Here is a 19,191-nt window from a genome sequence, read left to right as displayed (position 1 = left end):
ATGGCAATTCTACCAAAGGCAATTTATAGATTCAATGCAATCCCCATCAAGGTCCCATCAAAATTCTTCACAGATCTTGAGAGGACAATAATCAACTTTATATGGAAAAACAAAAAACCCAGGATTGCCAAAACAATCTTATACAATAAAGGAACTTCGGGAGGCATTACCATCCCTGACTTCAAACTCTATTACAGAGCTTCAGTATTGAAAACAGCTTGGTATTGGCATAAAAAAAAAGTATGTTTTTTTTTAATGTTCAGCCTTGGTTGTATATTAGTGAGGAAACAGTGTTTCTAAACATGGTATTTGACAAATTCTGACAAAAGCATAGCAAGTATGCTGTTATGTGAAGCTGACATTCTTTTCTCATATATCTGTTTTTTTGACACTTATTTAATTTTAAAATTTTAACTTCCAGTTGTATGGTAATGATGCTCAAATCTGCACCTGCAAGCTCCATGCCTAGTCTTATCCATGTCCGGTACCTAAAGCCTCGTCCAAAAGAAACTGCTTGCTATTTCTTCCTAAAGCAAACCCCCTCTTCTACTTATGTTCAATTGAATGCCATCACTAATGGCATAATTAGTCATCTCCAACAGTGCCCAACTGTAGTTGGTACTAATTTATGTAAAATGTTTCTCCTAAATATTTCATTCCTTAGAAGCATCCTAGGCCTAAACTCTTTTGTTTTCTTTTGTTTCGTTTAATTATTTATATTGTTCTGTTCTACAGCTACCTTCCTGACTCTATCTCTTGCCCTTTTCCAATAGAAGTCATCCAGTATTCTGAGAATTTGAGTAGCCTGTCATCACTTTGAGCTCTTATTAACTGCTAATAACTAACTGCCCACTCGGTATAGCAGACATTCCAAAGTCTTTTCTTAGATATTTTAGACCCTTCAAGGATTCCCCTCATCTCCAGAGCCATCAGCTACTGCAAGACTTTATTTTCCCCAGAGTGACCTCAGTTCATTCTTTGCCTGAGTCCCTCTGCCTGGCTGCTATCCTCTCCCATACAGTGGTGATGCTCCGGATTCCTTTTAAGTCATGGCCGTCTTCATGCAGTCCTTCTCCCTCTGTTCCACAGTTTCTCCCGCTGTTTCCTGTACCCTTGCAGAATAATATGCACTGTTTATGTTTAAGCATGTCACTTCCTAAGAGGCTCATTTACAGGCATGTAATTTTAACCTGTGTGCTTTACATGGCATGACCTCAATGCCTAGTTATGTGACATCTCCTTAATCAATTGTTTAATAACTAACTAATTGAATTAATGAATCTGTAGGCTTCCTCTATTTCAGATAGCACTTATCATTTGCTATGTATTTAATAAATTCATAGACACTGTATTCTTCCTTTACTTCATGGCATATGTTGGTTTTATCTAACTCCTTTCTTAATTGCTATTTGATGACTCAAAAAGTGTTTGAAAAAAATAGTGAGGGATCATGGGCTATTTCCTGACACTCCTTTGCTATTGTAAAGAAGTAGACTGGAGACACACATACGAATATAGATAGCTCTATTGAACTAGTCACAGTTGATCTTCATTCATGGTATGTCTTCTCTTCTCGGAAGAGATGTTTTCAAAATTAGGAATAGCGTGTGATATACAGGATTTAATTGAAAAAAAAAACAGGGAAATATTGGAGTCTATGTGCATTATAACTTAATGTGGATAGAAGGTGGAGCCCCTACTGTGGGCGTCCTCTTGCCACGTGGTCTGCAGTGGCCTTTCAGTTTATAGGCAGTGGAGATGCCAGTTCTGCTTCCATGACAGCCTGTGAGTCTTTGCTTGCTTGCTGTCTCTTCTCCTCCACTGTGTATGCTCTCATCCTTTGCTATGGTAACTGCCACATGACCATTGGGTGGAGAAAGACAAACTCTCTTGTTGCTTTCTTGGAGCCAGAGGTTAGTAGAGTAGCCAGTGTCTAATCTGGGGATTGGAGGCCAACTGGAGAAGCAAGGTGGTTTGTGTAGCGGGAAGAGGTGTGTGGCTCCAGAAAGTGGACAGCTCCAGGAAGAACATAGCTTTTACGGGAAGCCTGATGAATGTGTGACACTCAAGAAGAGATGCCAGTGTACATCTGTGAGTGGGTACGTCCACTTAGGAACATTATGAAAACATGATTTCTGTTGTCTGCTGAAGCCTGTAACTCATCACATGCAGATATTTGGGGTTATTTTTCTGAAAGAGTGGCCTGAGAATGCTTGCTTGAGAAAACGTCTGAGAGACAAAGACAAGGGTGAGCCAGGAGAAAGGATGGCCATTAAATGCCATTTACATGTTCCGTTTCTCAGTGAACAAATCTTAGGCTATTATAAATGAACAATCGACTTAATATTGATGTATTTTACCCAAGAATGTATTTGTACATTTAAGTGAATTAAATATCATAAAGCAGCAGAGGATCTGGATCATGAATTGCTTTAATCAACGGTTGCCTTGGCACCAGATCTTTCTTAATGATATTTTCTAAACAGAGCACTGTTATTTTCAAGTGTACGTGTATAGGATATTTGGGTGTAACACTTCTAAAAGGTATTAGGCCAGTATATGTAGTAATTAATGTAATCTTAGCGAACTCACATATACTGATGCATTTAAAAATGGGGACTTCATAACAACATAACATACTAGTGCTTATTTAATACCTAATATATATCAGACTGTGGCCTAGACTTCTTAAAACCCTTATAACGGCTCATGTGGCACATCTTCATTGTCATTTCACTTTATAGTAGAAGAAAATGAACAGTTGCTTGTAGTAGAAAAGGTGAAATTAGGATTTGAATGTAGGATGCTTATCTCTATATTGTAGACTTTTGATTGGAAGGAATTTACCTGAAACTAGTTCTCTCCTTTGTTTTTAATTTCTTAAAATATACAATAGGAAAAATGCAAATATTGTGGTATATATTTTCTTTTTTGTGTGATACAGAAATTTTAGTTTTTCATCTTAATGTAATTGAGTTTACCTTTTTATATAGTATGAGAAATATTTTAAATTTAAAGAAAAGACTTCCTGTTTAATAAACACAGATACTCAATAGAGAAAATTATTTTGTATAAATATGAAACTATACCAATAAGCACACCAATGCATAAACAAAATTGACTTGTACATTTAATCATATATACTCCCTTTGTTGAGTTTGGTAATCCACAGACATTTCTAATTTTTTTCAGACATTCTTAATTTAATAAGAATGTAGGAGGAACATTTAAAGGGAAAAATACTCTTTCCCTGTAAGTGAATAACCTTCAAGATGAACTTAAGCTTGGTCCTTTGTCAGCTGTGTGATAATGCCTCTAAGATAAGAATGAATTGCATTTCATCGAGGCACGCTATTATATATCTGTATGTTAGGTGAAGTACCCTTATAATTGATATCAAACCCATATGACCAAAAGTCATAATTCACAAAAGGAATGACAACAGTGTCTCATAACTCACAGGCTTCATGTCACAGCCATGAGTAATACTTCTACTGTGCAAGGCATGTTAAAGTGGAGGAGCAGGTTTCCAAATGTATGCTGTGTTTTGTAGAGTCTTCCCTGATACTTGGTAGTTATACTTGCTTGCACGACTGAAGCATGATTTCTTGGATGAAAATCAGTTGTCAGGCATAAAGATTTGTACCCTTAATTTAAATTTTTAATCACAAATGAAAGTTAACAATTATTTGAAGTGAAGATAATCATAAACCCAAGCATGTTTTCTCCTTGTGGACCGTTGTAGAAAGGATAATACTAACTGAGATAGTATGAAAATCAATTGGGTTTTCTTTTTTAATTAGTGATAGTCTTAAAATAATTAGTGAATTGCATGAAGTAAATCCAATTTATAAGGACTCAAGAGAATTTAATCCCGGTCCAGGGGTTCTCTGTGTTCCCTACATCTTTGTTTTTCAGTGTGCTTATTATCACTTAAAAGAAATTTCAAGAGTATCTATTTAGATCCACATAAACTTTCCCTTCTAGTAATGCATTCTTTAGTCCTTCTTGTAAAGCCCTCCTGTAGTTAAAAAGGTGATAATTAATTTTAAACGCAGGCCACTATTTTATATCTACCTTCCCATACAACAAACATGAGCGTATAAGGTAGTTTAGACCACTAGATCCAGTTAAGGATGGAATAGGTAAGTTCTCTTTGTTTGTGGTAGAGGTGGGAAGACCTGGGAAAGCTTTGACATAAAATAGTTTACTGACTTAGAAACATTGTCCAGCCCTATATATAGAAGAGTGACTTTGGCAAAGTTGCCAGATTGGCAGTGAAAGATGAGGCTTTATTCTTAGGTCAGTATGGTAGCTTGGAAGTAGCTGATTTTTTATTTCTTCCACTGTTTATTATTTTAAAGCAGAGTATTGTTAAATTTGAAAGAATAAAAATTCTTGATGACAAACCTGATACCTTTTTTTCAACAAATAATTTTCATTTTCCAGAAGTCCTGAACCTCCAGAGAAAGAAAGTGAGGTTCCCCACTAGGTCTTCTTGCTGTCCTTCAATGATAGTCTATATGACCAGTTTCCAGACCCCTTCCTCTTGCATTTGTAACTGCTACTGTGTATCAGTGATATTCTTCAGTACCAACCAGCCTACCACTCAGTGATGCGTGAGGTACTCAGGACTGTTTCTTATTTTACCGGGCTATTATAATTCTGGTATTAAATCTCTTTCCTAAAGAAGCTAACCTATAGCAATTACCTAACTGCATCTTTTTACATAAATTGTGCTTCATTCCTGTGTTCCTGAATTAGGAAAAGGACTTGATATTCATCAAATTTGGTTTATAACTTACTGGGTTTTCTTCATGATTTGGATTGGAAATCTTATGTTTCTGTTCAGTATATGAGTTATTCCTCCTATTGTTATAGTTCTGTGAATATGATCACCAAGCCAGTGCTGTTAATGAAAACCTGACCCCCTTAGGTAGGAAGCTACTCTATTCAATCATCAACTCCAAAATCTCTGTTAGAATTGTCAAGTCCACACAAAGCCTCTTGTTTGTAATGGCAGTCAATTCAAGGATATATTTTGTTCATAAGAGTATTCCTAGAAAATGCTCCAGATACCCTACTGAAATCTAATTTTTATGAACAGTGTAGGTAGAAAATAGCAGATTTTACATTTATGCTCTTGTGCCTAAGCTATATGCATATGAAGATGTTTAAAATTTTTCTTGAAATATTTGAGTTGTAGTATAGGTTTTATCTGAAATTAGCAACCAAAAGCAGTAGTCACTTCAGGGTTTCAGGAGTAACTTGTTTTGTCTGTGTTATCAGTTGCTGTGCACTATCTGTCTATGGGTATCAGGAATTATCCATATTTCAACTATATATGGAACTAACACTGATGACTGTATCTACTCTGATTATCAGGGTGAATACCCATTGTATACTTATGAGAAAATAGGCATGCTTGCTTACATTTAAACCTCGAGTTTCTCTATTTTTGAAGGTTACACAACGGTGAAGTAGGTCTTGTTAAAGCCCTCAACAGTCTTAATTTTAAATTTTCTTTTAAGAAAATCTGGTTCATGATATAAAACTAAGAAGCCGATTTACTGTATTATTATTTCAATTCTATTAGGCTTTCAGATACTTGCTCTTGACTCTTTTCATACCATTTCTTCAAGCGAGTGGAGGAGCATACACATTTATAAATATGCTTTATACTTTCTGAGACTACTTTTTAGCGAGATGCTTTAAAAGATTAATGAGCTTAATGTTAAGGAAATTTAAGGAGTAGGAGATGTGAAAGCTGGTTGGAAAGCATTGATATTTATAAGCGAAGTGGCCCCATTCTGCTTAGAACACTCTGTTTAGAGATGAAGCCAACCGAACAGATTCTTTTTCCCTCCACATTCTTTGTGAGCTAGTGTTGATTCTTTCTGATGTAGAAGTGGCAGGTGCAGACATAGTGCTCTCTTCTCACCTGTGGCAGGGTTCACCTCAGTTTAAGTGAAGGGTGAAGATACACAACAAATGAGACCATCTGCCACTCCCAGCCAACTAGCCTTGCCCACTGTTGGGAAGTGCTGGGCCCCATGAGTCAGCCGCTGGACAGGGCTCCTGCTGGGTCTCATTTTAGAGGGTTAGGGCAAACCCTGTCACTACACATTTTGCAGTGTGAGTCTCTCACCAGCCAGTCATATGGAGATCAAAGAACCTTTTAATTTGCGTTTAATTACCCCTTGAAAAACCATCCACCATATCCAGCAGGAGCTATTGTATAAAAACAACCACATATGTATGTGGTCTTTTGAAATCTGAAGCCCCTTCAAATGCTAAAATAAAAATATTCTTTATGTAACTCTTGTCATGATTTCTCCATAAAATCATGAGTGAAGAGGATAATATGAGCAGCAGTCTGAGCAGAAAGACTCATTGTAGTTTAAGCAATTGATGCTTTGTAACAATTTCCATCTTTTGAAAGGAGCCTTTCAACTAACACTTCTGGGGGATTGGTTTAGCACGTTTGTCTGTGTGAATTCTTTTATTGGCATATAATATCCAATTAAAATGATAGCATTTTTCCTGGGACTACTTTAACTGGGGTTTTAACAGTGTTATAATTCCTAATATTGGGTTCAGTGTTTTTCACATTGTTAGATTTTAACCACAGCACTCACCAAACTTTCTGAGAATTTTATATCTAAGAGTAAATTTGTGGTTCACTAACCAATTGACATCTGTCATAACACAAGCAGCTTGTCCTTGAGTTGATACTATTTGAGCAACAAGGTTGAATACCAGATGTTAGTGCAGTTAAGAAGTAAATTAATTTGAAGGTGTTAACTAAACAGGAGATCACATTTAATCATTTGCTTTTAAAATACAAATGGAACTATTACCATTAGTACAGTTGCCCCTGTCCCTGTTGGAGAAATGTGAATCCACAGAGCTAGTCACTATTTGGATCAAGGCTTCTGTGGCTATAACCTGTGAAGAGATCTAAAAATCAGTGATTGTAACTGTGTTGTGAGTCATTTGATCAGTCAGAAAAGAAGTCCATTGATTAGTAATAACTGACATTTCAAAATAGCTGTGTAGAAAATGTTACTGGATTTATTAATGTTTCTCATCAGCTCTAATCACCAACAGATTTAAGTAAAAATGTCACAAGCTGAATCTGTTTAACACTTGCTATTATAAAATTTGAATCAAGTTGTATAGCCTCTAATTTTGATGAGTGTATTAAAATGCCATATTATCAAATTATTTTGAGTGCACTCAGGAGAAACACGGTGAAAAATTAACTAGAGGACTACTTTACATATTGAGGATTTTGATTTTTTATTTGAAAAATGAAAATTTGAGATTAAATTCATCCAACAAAGGTAGTAATATTCAAGTGAACAGTTTTGTTTGTTTGTAAAAATTAAAGACATTAAAGATTGGCATGTGACTAGTCTAGGACTGAGATAACAATAAATAAGTAGAGGAAAAAAGGTCTGGTTTTATTCAGACAATATGCTGAGATTATTTAATAATTTCATGTTATAACACAGAATTATGTACAGAAACAAGGGCATTTTAAAAGCTGTGCTATGATGATTATATACAGAAGAAAACTCTGGGCTTGTCTGAATTCATTCTAAAGAAATCAAAACGCAGTCAACATAGGAACATGTCATTAAACCTCTGCCTTTTACCTCTTTATTTCTGAAAGAATTTCTTAGGTTTTCATTCAGACTGTTTGGCCTGTTTTAAGCAGAAAGGGGGTATACAATCCAGGGACTCATACGTCCCTGTACTGTGTGAACTGGCTGGGCTAGCTGAACTGACATAGATTAGTGTGAAGACCAAACAGGATGAAGAAGTGGGATATAGTTTTTCTCAGCATTTTTGAATGTCCACTGACAGAATATGAACATAATAATACCATTACTAGCAAGATTTCTACCTACTTTAGTTAAGTGTATATTGAGCAACCTGGCTATACAGTACCCAATATAAGTAGCTTCTAGTGTTTACTGTTAAAACGTTTTTTTGTCATCTTCTGTTTTACTTTTCGTAGACTTATCCAAACTGACTTTGTAATAACTCATGTTAATAAAGGGCAGTAATTGTTGCATTTTTACTGCTCTTTTCCTACATACTTTCTAAAATCTAGTTTGTTCCAGGTACTGTCTGAAAAGCTGAAGAGAATATGGCACACAAATAGATATGAAGTGATTGGTATTGACCTGCAAAATAAGTTGTGTACACTAACATTCCTCAAATGTTATCTTCATGTTTCCTATTGGTTGCTGGATAATTAAATATTCTCTTTTTTTTATCTTGCTTGTTTCCTAGCTTTGTCTCATATCTCTTTTCCAAGTTTTTTTTGTTCTTTTTTTAAAAATTTTTTTATTGAGAAAAAAAAGTTTCTGCCTCCTCCCAGCCTCCCATTTCCCTCCCCCTCCTCCCGCCCTTCCCCCCCTCCTCCCACTCCTCTCCCCCTCCCTCTCCAGTCCAAAGAGCAGTCAGGGTTCCCTGCCCTGTGGAAAGTCCAAGGTCCTCCCCCCTCCGTCCACATCTAGGAAGGTGAACATCCAAACTGGCTAGGCTCCCACAAAGCCAGAACATGAAGTAGGATCAAAACCCTGTGCCATTGTCCTTGGCTTCTCATCAGCCCTCATTGTTCTACATTTTCAGAGAGTCCGGTTTTATCCCATGCTTTTTCAGTCACAGTCCAGCTGGCCTTGGTGAGCTCCCAATAGATCAGCCCCACTGTCTCAGTGGGTGGGTGCACCCCTCGTGGTCCTGACTTCCTTGCTCATGTTCTCCCTCCTTCTGCTCCTCATTGGGACCTTGGGAGCTCAGTCCAGTGCTCCACTGTGGGTCTCTATCTCCATCCATCACCAGATGAAGGTTCTATGGTGATATGAAAGATATTCGTCAGTATTGCTATAGGATAGGGTCATTTCAGGTTCCCTGTCCTCAGCTGCCCAAGGAACTAACTGAGGACATTGCCTTGGGCACCTGGTAGCCACTCTAGGTTCAAGTCTCTTGCCAACCCTAAGGTGGCTCCCTTAACTAAGATATGTGCTTCCCTGCTCCCCTATCCAACCTTCCTTTATCCCAATCATCCTGTTTCCCCAAGTTCCCCCCATCCTCCCCTTCTCACTTTTTCCAAGTACAGTGTATCCTTTTTAAGAAATTCTTTTCTTTCCCAACCAGACATATGCTTCCTCATTAGTTATCCATTCCTTCAAACGCTCTGTGACCTGACCTTCTGCCCAACATTCCAGTATACAAACCTTTAACCTGATCACTGGGGCACTAAGTTTAGCATTATTCAGCTTAGTGGACAGATAGGAATTTCTTATTCTTGACCCCATTGACTGCTTTCTGAGAGAATTTCCTTTATTCCCAGGACATGGTTATTATGATTTTCGTGTCCTTCTCTATTCCTTTTAGAGCCTTCTCTTTTTATATTATTTCTTATTTTTAATTGAACTTTAATTTTAAAAATTATGTGCTTGTGTGTGGAAATGGAGGGTTTATGGGTAGAGGTGGATAAGCACATTTGAGCACCTCTGCCCCCAGAGGCTAAAAGAAGACATCTTTTGCCCTGGAGCTGAAGTCACAAGTGGGTGTGGATCCTCTGAAGAAGAGAATAAGCCTTTAACCACTGAGCATCTTTCAAACCTCAGGTCCTTATTTCTTAAAAGTCATCATTCTGAGGGATTTGGTCTGGGGTACTTTTTAAATGTCCTCATCTTCAACCACTTAGCAATGAATATCCAGCATAGCTCTTGGTTATCAACCCCTATTGTCTTTTCCTGCTTTGAAAGTAATTTCCAAGCCCTCTTTTCCGTTTCTCTTTAAATCCGTTGTTATCAGCTTACCTAACACCACTTCCATTTCTAACGACTTCAGTTTTCTCGTCCTAATTTCTGCTCATGTCTCCCAGTGAACCATCTTCTACACCGAGTGATTTTTTTTTTTTTAAATGCCTGGCATATCATGCCACTCTTGTTTCAGTTCCAATGACTGTCCCGTTGGAGTCTTAGATTCAGATTCCTTACTCTTCTCACAAGGTCTGCTCACTGCTATCTTAATTCTCTTACGCCAACTACTTTAGCGCTTATTTGTTTATGAACAATTCAGGGTTGTTGGGGAAATTGGCATATAGTTTTTCTCTTTCCCCAAACTTCCGAAGTCCAGCTGATGCCTTAGGTCTCACCAGTGATTTTCCCAAGTGGTCCAATCAGAAGTGAACCCTTCACTGAAGTCACTTTCTATACCACATCTTACTTTGTTTCCAAAATCTATAATGATCTACACTTGTTTGTTTTCTTTCTTATTTTCTTAGTAAAAGTCATATGAAGAGGATGGTCGTCATTTGCTACCCATGGCAGTGAATCCCTTTACAGTCCAGAGAAAATGGAAACTATTTGTGGGATGGCCAGTTGCTTATTGGTCATTTATAAACAGATTATCTTAATATGTAACATTTCAAAGTTTAATCAATTCTAATACCTGAACAACTTCCTTGACGTATGTCCTTGACCTGTGGTACATATTTTCATTCACCATATGTTCAAGTTAGAAACCTAAGAATTGTCTGTGGCCTATTGCTGCTTCCTCACTGCTCCCAAATCCAGTTAACAATCTAGTCAGTCATCTCTCTTAAATCTTACTGTCCACTCTTGCAGTCCATCCACATCGACAACTTTGGTACTCACTGTTAACAATGGAGACATACCACTTTCCAATCCTCTCTGCTGTGAGAAGGATCTTTACAAATAAGACAGAAGTCATGTTCTTTACTCTGGTGCTTTGGTGTGTCAACGAGTCCTTTGTGCCTTTGACGTAAAGTTTGTCATAGATGTTTCTTTGAGTGGTTTCTGTGACCGTCATTAAATAACTCTCATGCTCCATGGCTTCCTTTCTCAACCTTTTTTCTTTCTTTCCTGTTAAGTACCTAAATATGTTTGTTTTTCATTCTTTTTGTTTGCATAATTGTCTACATAATTTTCTTCATGGAATCTTCCTATTCAAACCTCTCCTGTCTTCTGTCATCCACCTGTCTTCTACTCATATAACACTCAAGTCTTAAATGCTTTCTGTAAAGAATTTCCCATCTGGCTCAACAGCACCCTCCCAAGCAAGCCTCTCACCATTTGATTGTCTTCAGCTTAATAGCTTAATTATATCCCTAATTATCTACTTATATGTTCATCTCCCTTTTAATTTATTTTTATTAATTTTAATTACATATTGTGCATGTCTGCCCTTGGGTGTATGCACATGAACATTTATGCCTGTTGTAGACCGAGGTATCGGATCCAGAGGTGTCAGGTCCAGAGGTGTCGGATCCAGAGGTGTTAGATCCAGATGTGTCATACCCAGAGGTGTCGGACCCAGAGGTTTCGGATCCAGATGTGTCTAATCCAAAGGTGCCAGATCCAGATGAGTGCGATGCCCTGTGAGTGGAGTTGCAGACAGTTATGATCTGCCTGATGTGAGGGCTGGGAGTCAAACCCAGACTCTCCAGCTGGCAGTCTTAACCCTGGTTAAGGAACTGGCCACCGTCAGAACCATCTGCAGCCACGTTCAAAACATGATCAAGGGTGTTACGCTGGGCTTCCGCTACAAGATGAGGTCCGTGTATGCTCACTTCCCCATCAAAGTCGTTATTCAGGAGAATGGGTCTTTGGTTGAAACCCGAAATTTCTTGGGTGAAAAATACATCCGCAGGGTTCGGATGAGGACAGGCGTTGCTTGTTCTGTCTCTCAAGCCCAGAAGGATGAATTAATCCTTGAAGGGAATGACATTGAACTTGTTTCAAACTCGGCGGCTCTGATACAGCAGGCTACAACAGTTAAGAACAAGGATATCAGGAAGTTTTTGGATGGTATCTATGTGTCTGAAAAGGGAACCGTGCAGCAGGCTGATGAGTAGACCTAAGTTACCAGTTACAGAAACAAGATCCTGAATTTTAATACAATTTGGGGGTGTCTTTTGGGACAATAAAAGACTTGTATTGAAAAAAAAAAAACGTCCTCCCCAGGCCCAGACATCTCTGTATCTTAAGCTATGACAGGTTTATATGGGGTGTAGCATTCTCTTTGTTGAAGAATTCTGAACTTGAGGCTTGATGTTGTCCCCAAACCCTTGTGACAGTATGGAAAATGTCAGGATGTATGACTATTCAGTTTCTCTGGAAAGATAATCTTTAATTAGGATTCTTTGGAATAATTCTCCAGTAACTTTCATGGTCACCAGTTAGGGTCCCTTGATACACCTTTGAAGTTTAACATATTTTAAGCCACAACATAATACTACATAGGTATATTTTTCTCCTTGTCTTTTACTCACAAAAATAGCTTAAATTAGATAATGCCTTTTTCTTGTTTAGGGACCTTCCTCCTTTTTTTCTCTTCTCTCTTCTCCCCCATTTGTAGTACAGTGGATCTGGAAATATCACATGCACCCTTGAGCTCCTGTGTTCAAGCATTCCCCCTGCTTCAGCTTCCTGAGGAGATGACAGACACTCCCCTGGCTTATTTGAGAAAATTGAACAAGTAGACTTATTTCCATAGATATTGAAGTGGTCTGGGCTATAGCCTTAGTTCCTGTTATCAACAGTCATTTTCACAGGAAAACATTTATTTTAATAAAATCACAGTTGCTTTTTCTCTCTCCAGTAGTCATCTATAAGTATGCTTAAACAATATTATCATTAGTCTTGTTTTATTTTTGTAAGGTGATACAACATTTGTAAACAATCAGAGATCATTTTTATACTTAAATGTGTAGTACAATGATTTATATAAGTTAAAGTCTGTTCTTTATTTTAGCAATAGGCATTTTGGTTGTTAGAATTTTCCCTACATTAAACATCTCAGTGCTATGAACATGTTACTCATATCATCTATATACTTAAATATAGTTTTCCTTCTGACTGTATACCTAAGACTGGAGTTGCTTAGCTTATGCACACAGTGTATAAGATTATGTAGTTTCACGTGCTATTTTAAACTGTTTTCTATTGAAGTAAGCATAATGGCTTGCACCATAAATCCATTTTGGGGGAGGTGGAGGCAGGAAAATTTTATGAGCTCAGGAACAACATAGCCATATCCTGTCTTAAAACAAAACACTCTTTTCAAATAGAAAAGTTGATGAATTCATGGGGGAGGAATGTACTCTTAGCTGTATGAGTTCAAATGTATGTCTGTCTTCTTTTGTGAAAGGCATGTTCAAAACTTTTTTTTAGGGTTTTTGGTGTGCGCGCGCGCGCGCGCGTGTGTGTGTGTGTGTGTGTGTGTGTGTGTAGGGTGGTTTTTCAATTTCTCCATTGTGGTGTTTGTCATTTTAAACTGCAAAAGATCTTTGTACACTTGAAAATTTATCAGTCATTAAATGCTTCTTTCACTCTGTACCTTGCATTTTAATTTTCTTTAACGTATTTTTATGAATACGTTAAACGTATTCATTTTTGTAACGTATTTTAACTTTTATGTTGTCCTCTTACCATGTCTCCTATCATGGTTTGTGCTTTTATGATCTCAAGAAAGTCTTTATACCATCATTTAGACTTTCCTTCAAAAGTTAATGCTTGACCACAGTCATAGAAGTTAGTAATTTGCTCATAGTTGATTTTACTTAGACAGCAAAAAAAACAAAAACAAAAATCCACCAGAAAACATTGTTTTCAATGAGTGTGTGTGTGAACTCTGGTTTTATTGCTGTTGTTTGTTTTTCTCCTTATTTTATTGTATTTCTGTATATCTCTTTTGCAGTACTGACTACGCTGTTTTTATTACTATAGCTTACAATCAGTGTTCATACTCTGTAGAACATGTTTTTCTTTCTTTGTTGTTGTTTTCCTCTTCAGAGATGTCTTGCTTATTCTTAGAGCTTTGTTCTCCCAATAATATATTGTACAGTCAAATTAATAATTCATCACAAGCTTTGCTGGAAACCACTGCCTTTCCCTGAGCACCTGCTTCTGGAAATGCGTGACTTTGGGAACAATGCTATTCTTTGCAAGTAAATGCGTCTTGAGCAGGGCGTGGGGGTGGGGGTAAACTGCTCGTGACAAATTCCTGTCCTATCCTTCCTTATCCATCAGAAAAGTCACTATTGTAACTCCAGGGAGCACTCTGGGCAGAGTGAGCCGGGAAGCTAGGGACTCTCAGGATAAATCCCCTCTAAGGAAAGTACAGGTGGGGTGGATAAGGCCACATTAATCCCAACAGTTCTTAAGGTTCCCAGACTGACTCTGGGCCATCAGCACGTCCAGCATTCTGAGCTCTGTCTCCCAGGTGGTCGTGTCTGTTTGGGCTACCTCAACTTTCTACTTTAAGGAGCCTGTAACTTCTCCCATCATGAATTCAAATAAGAATGAAATAGCTTTGACGTAAAAGACTTGTTATAGTGTGACTACCTTGATTATTTTCCTAGAGATTCTTAGACTTCTAACTTGCTACAGAAAGGGAGCACTGAGTAGTTTTCACAGCTTCATAAAATTTTTTTAAGGGAAACTAGACTAGTGCATGAGCTTCATGCTGTTTTCTCTCCTGACTCCCGATCCATGAGTATATTTATAGGAAGTCGGCCTCATCTGAGTATACAGCTAACCTAATGTACACTTCCTATATACAGTTGATTTCCCAGCCGGGCAGGCAGTTCTGTTATAGCATGTGGGAGAGGTCCGGTTTTCTCTCTGTTAGTAGAAGGTAGCACTGGGGAGCTGGTGAGAATGCACCAAATCTCTCAAGAGAAATGAGATGTAAATTCTATGGGTCATGTGGCCCATAATGCTTAAGTTCTGTATTGACTCAATATAATTCCAAAGTAATTATTTTCCTGTAAGACTCCTTTTGTTGGTAGTGGTGGTGAGTTTTGTTTTTGTTTATTGTGTTTTTTTATACTACAGAGGGAGGGAAATACTAAATAGTGGTTTCTGATTCAGTGTTTCTCACTCAGAGCACAGAACATATTGGCAACATTAACTCTGCACACTCACAAGTACACACACACCCGTACACACTGGTTGTGTGAAATTATATATACTCATACCTGTATGTGCATATGTGCATGCCCACGCTTACCTTGCAGTACTCTGACTTACGCTCAGAGTGACGGGGGAAAGACGTGCAGTAGCAAATGACAAGAACAAACTGTGCCTACTTCTGAAGGACACTAGCAGTGTGGGAACAGACTTGACATTTCACCGTGTTGTGTGTGTATGTGTGTGCGTGCGCACATTTATGTTCGTGTAGGTGGGTGTATGTACACTTGTGCAGGTGTGCCTATAGATCCACCTCAGATTTGTTCCTTGAGCAGCTGTTGCTTTAGACACAGGGCTTCTTACTGGACCATGGGGCTTGGTCATCAGGCTAGGCTGACTGACCTCTTCCTCCCCAGCGCCAGGATCACATGCATGCACTACTAAGCCCGGCCTTTCACATGCCTTCTGGGGTCCAAACTCTGGTCTTCATGCTTGGCCAGCAAACATTTTATCAGTGGAGCCATCTCTCCAGTGGTAACCTGACATTTGAACTGTGACCTGTGTCAGTTTGCCAGATGAAAGAAGAAAGGTGGAGCCTTCTCTTCCTCCATTTTGCTCCAGTGCGTGGTATGCAATTAGGCTTTCCCGGTCCTCTTTTTCACAGTTCTCTTCCATCTTCTCCAGTCCATTGTATATTTATCCTGTCTTGTCGTGTGACTTGTCATCTGGCCAGAAATCATTTCCTACCTCCTCTCATTGCTCTGAGCCTGCCCTCCCTGCCCCCTGACTAATTCTCAGCCTTAGTTTCTGAGTCCCAAGGGTGTTTAAATTCAGTCATATTTATCTGATCTTCATTTTATCAACGACTCATTTTCCCAGATATGAACCCTTAATGGTGCGGTTGATTCTTCTCCCTTTTTGGTGTCTTTTGCTTTAAACACAGACATAGTGGCTGGGGAGATGGACCAGTGAGTGTGAGCACTTGTGAAAACATGGGAACTTGAGTTCCATTCCTTAGCACTTCTATCAAAAACAAACTAAAACTAACCCAAACAGACATGACTACATGGAAGCCTTGGGGCTGGAGGAGATAAAAACAGGGAAATGCTGGGAGCTTGCTGGCCAGCAAACATAGGTAAAACATGGAACTTCAGTTCACTGAGATACTCTGTTTTAAAACAAACAAAAAATGTGTTGGAAAAAATAGAGGAATGTATCTCTTATCTTCCTCTGGCTTCCACGTTTGCACGCCTGGGAGTGTACACGCGTACACACCAATAAATAAGATAAAATAATAAACACAAAACAGTGGTTTTAATGAACTCTCTTGTCTCCATTTTTGCTGCTGGTCCCCTTGCTCCAAGCTATCGAATTTTATGCCTCAATTCTCTCCAATGAACAGTTGTTGAGTTTATCTTTCTAATAATCACTGTGTGGTTTTGAAGACTTTGCCTTTGTGTGTGTGTGTTTATAGGCCAGTTTCATTAATCTGCTATTCACAAAGATCCTCTTTCACTTCTTGATCTCTGCCTTTGGTTAGTATAACCTGGAGTTACTTTTTTTTTTTCTGATAGTTATTATTATCAAATTAGCCAGGCATGTAGGAGATTAGTAGAACACATTTATGGGTAATCTTTGTGTGCGTTTCCAGATATTAGTGCTATTAGGGGACAGTGACTAAAGAATACCTACTTGCTTATGGGTGACATCATCCAAAAGGCTGAGCGGGAGGCGGGGAGGAGGCGGAAATCTTTTTTTTTTCAATAAAAAAATTATATTTAAAAAATAAAAAAATAAAAAAAAATAAATAAATAAAAATTTAAAAAAAAAAAAGTGGAAGGAGGAGGAGGAGACCCTGAAGCACAGGCTTGTTCTTTCTCAGTGCTCCCTGACTGATCCGATCCCATCGCCATAATGTTCTACCTTACCACAGGTCTTAGCAATGGGGCCAGACGGCCATGGATAAAAACTGCGATCCCAAATCAATTCTTCCTTCCTTAATTTCTTAGTTGTCACAGTGATAGAAATAGAAACAATACAACCTTTAAGCTCCAAAAGCATTGCAAAACTTTTCATATGATCCTATTGTTAATTCTTTAAAATGATAATTTGAAGTACCGAAAACTACAAATATCAGGTGTATACCTTGCCTCCTTCACTTACCACCAGTGAGAGTAAGAAACACATTCAGCCATTATGTCTCAGGATTTGTATCTTGTCCCTCTATCTAAAGCTGTTTTCTGCTGTGCTTTCTAGTCTGCTTTCCTATTGTCATCTATATTTGTATAGTTTTGTCTCTGTTGCCTTGTGTGCATTCTTTCCTTGAGTCAGTACAGGAAGGGAGAGGCTAATATCTGCCTTATTTCCTCTTTTGTTATATGTGCTTGTATGAGTGAAGTTGGTATTACTTGTGTCCTCCGTGAAATGTATAAATGAAGAAATATGAGAGGAGATAGGCAATGAATGTTTATGGTCATTTTAGTTAAAGATGTCTTTATTAACATTTCTTAGTGGTGAAAAGAACACCTCTTTTCCATGTGGTATCTCCCTGACCCTGACTACTCTGGCTCTGACTTTGAATCTGTTTTTTCCCTTTGTGTTTTCCTTACAAGTCAGATAAGCACTGTCTGCTTTGATGCCTTCCTCTTTATTGTTTGAGTCGCATTGCTTTTCGATAAGCGACTGGCACATGATTATATTTTGTGAAGAGAAATGTAAGCACAGTGTTTTATGATGGCCTGGGAAAGGGAGGATGAGGCAGTGTGAGTCGTAGCCCCTAAGTTCGTGCCGTGAGGATGGTGCTCCTTCCCAAGCAACACACCCTCTCGGCTAGAACACAGGATGGGTTCATTCAGTAAAACGAACCTGTCTGTTCAAATTCTTAAAGTCATTAGCACTTTGAGGACATTAATCTCCCTACGATTTCCCTATGTAACCATGAGTGCACAGTTTAAGGAGTTCAGCTGTTGAGATATTAATATGTAAAAATCATTCAGAATATACAAAAGAAGTAGTTCCTCTCCACCAATGCAAAATTATCATCCCTAAATTTGATATATGTTTACATCAATTTACAAGAGCTAACCATTCCCCTTCTCCCCCACTGACCTAATGCTTCACTGCTCTCCTCAAATAAAAAAAAATCAATATACACACCAAACACTCATGAGCAACCCTGTAATAATAATCCAGAGTACATGAAATTGAAATGACTAATTCCAGGAAAAAAGCTGATTACTTTTGTAACCAATCATAGTCTTAAAGAGATGATGTGCCATATTATAAATATAAAAATTTCTTTAATTCTAAGAAATCCTTAATCTTCATCTAAAGGTATTAAAATGATGTCTTTGTTCTTTGCTTCCCCACAATCACGTATTTAATATAAAAAATCCAAAACTAGGACATTTTAAAATCTTCAACCTAATTCAAATTTTTAATTTCTTTTTTTATCGTCTTAATTTCTCACACATTTGTAACTTGAACATTTATAAAGGAGCACATGTATTCTAAATCATTACATTTTGCATTGAAATATTGTATGGCACAAAATATCTTTTAAAATATGTATTAATTTTCTTAGAAATGTTTTATTCTTTTCTCTGTTACCAGCTTTTGTTTTTCTGATTTCCCATTTCTCAAAATGTTTACACTAAAATTAAATATTCTTTAAAATATTCATTTTTAATACTATTGCAAATATATCAGATTCTTATGCAAGGTATATTATTTGCCGTTTTACTAATCTTTGATAGTTGTACTTTGATAAATAGATCATCTAAGATTCAATAGGCCAATTGCAGCATGTAATAGCTATTCAGAGGCAATTAAACTGCCTTTTTTCATGCCAGCATGTGAGCCGCCCTTTTACAACCTTCAACTTGATTCGTGGTGATTCAAAATTAACTTAAAAGTCTTGTTTGCTGACAGCTTAAAGCTTAATTGACTGAAAGCCAAATAGAGTGTGTTCTGTATTCAGCACTCAGGCTATTGATAAAGCCATGTGTAAATTGTGCATGGTGAAAGACAGTGATTGGGCCTCCTGTTCGTGTATTAGTCCACAACTTAGCATTGCTGCACAGTCAGAATTGCTTTGTCGAGTCTTTTATCACACCAGGTTAACTCTCTCTGGAGCTGCTCCAGCAGCCGAGCAGTCAAGTATCGAGCTTCCGCGAGATGTGGGGCTGCCGTAATTCTGTTTCTTATTTGTGCTTTCATTAAAATATATATA

The 19,191-nt window shown here is 37.9% G+C and overlaps 2 protein-coding genes across 3 annotated transcripts in view; both read left to right on the top strand.

Annotated features, from left to right (window-relative positions):
* Window positions 1-19,191, top strand: part of Wdr7 (WD repeat domain 7) — a 266,283-nt gene that overhangs the window by 125,878 nt on the left and 121,214 nt on the right. The gene's annotated exons all lie outside the window — the stretch shown is intronic.
* On the top strand, window positions 2,055-11,936 carry LOC126511121 (60S ribosomal protein L9-like). The gene is made up of 3 exons (XM_050158031.1): window positions 2,055-2,099; window positions 11,271-11,425; window positions 11,467-11,936. Exons 1-3 carry the CDS (start codon window positions 2,055-2,057, stop codon window positions 11,900-11,902), a joined length of 636 nt encoding a protein of 211 aa, XP_050013988.1. The 3' UTR covers window positions 11,903-11,936.

The sequence above is a fragment of the Alexandromys fortis genome, unplaced genomic scaffold (assembly GCF_014885135.2).
Source record: "Alexandromys fortis isolate MF-2015 unplaced genomic scaffold, M_Fortis_MF-2015_v1.1 scaffold_94, whole genome shotgun sequence".
In the NCBI taxonomy this organism is placed as follows: Eukaryota; Metazoa; Chordata; class Mammalia; order Rodentia; family Cricetidae; genus Alexandromys; species Alexandromys fortis.
Note: the sequence above shows the minus strand (reverse complement) of the source record. Positions and strands in the feature narration are given on the sequence as shown.

Bases quoted from the DNA above. Each gene is read 5' to 3' on its own strand.
- LOC126511121 (XM_050158031.1), top strand. From the start codon at position 2,055: ATGTGTGACACTCAAGAAGAGATGCCAGTGTACATCTGTGAGTGG. The intron at 2,100-11,270 runs GTACGTCCACTT...TGCCTGTTGTAG, and splicing joins CAGTGTACATCTGTGAGTGG to ACCGAGGTATCGGATCCAGA. The intron at 11,426-11,466 runs GTGAGTGGAGTT...GCCTGATGTGAG, and splicing joins CCAGATGAGTGCGATGCCCT to GGCTGGGAGTCAAACCCAGA.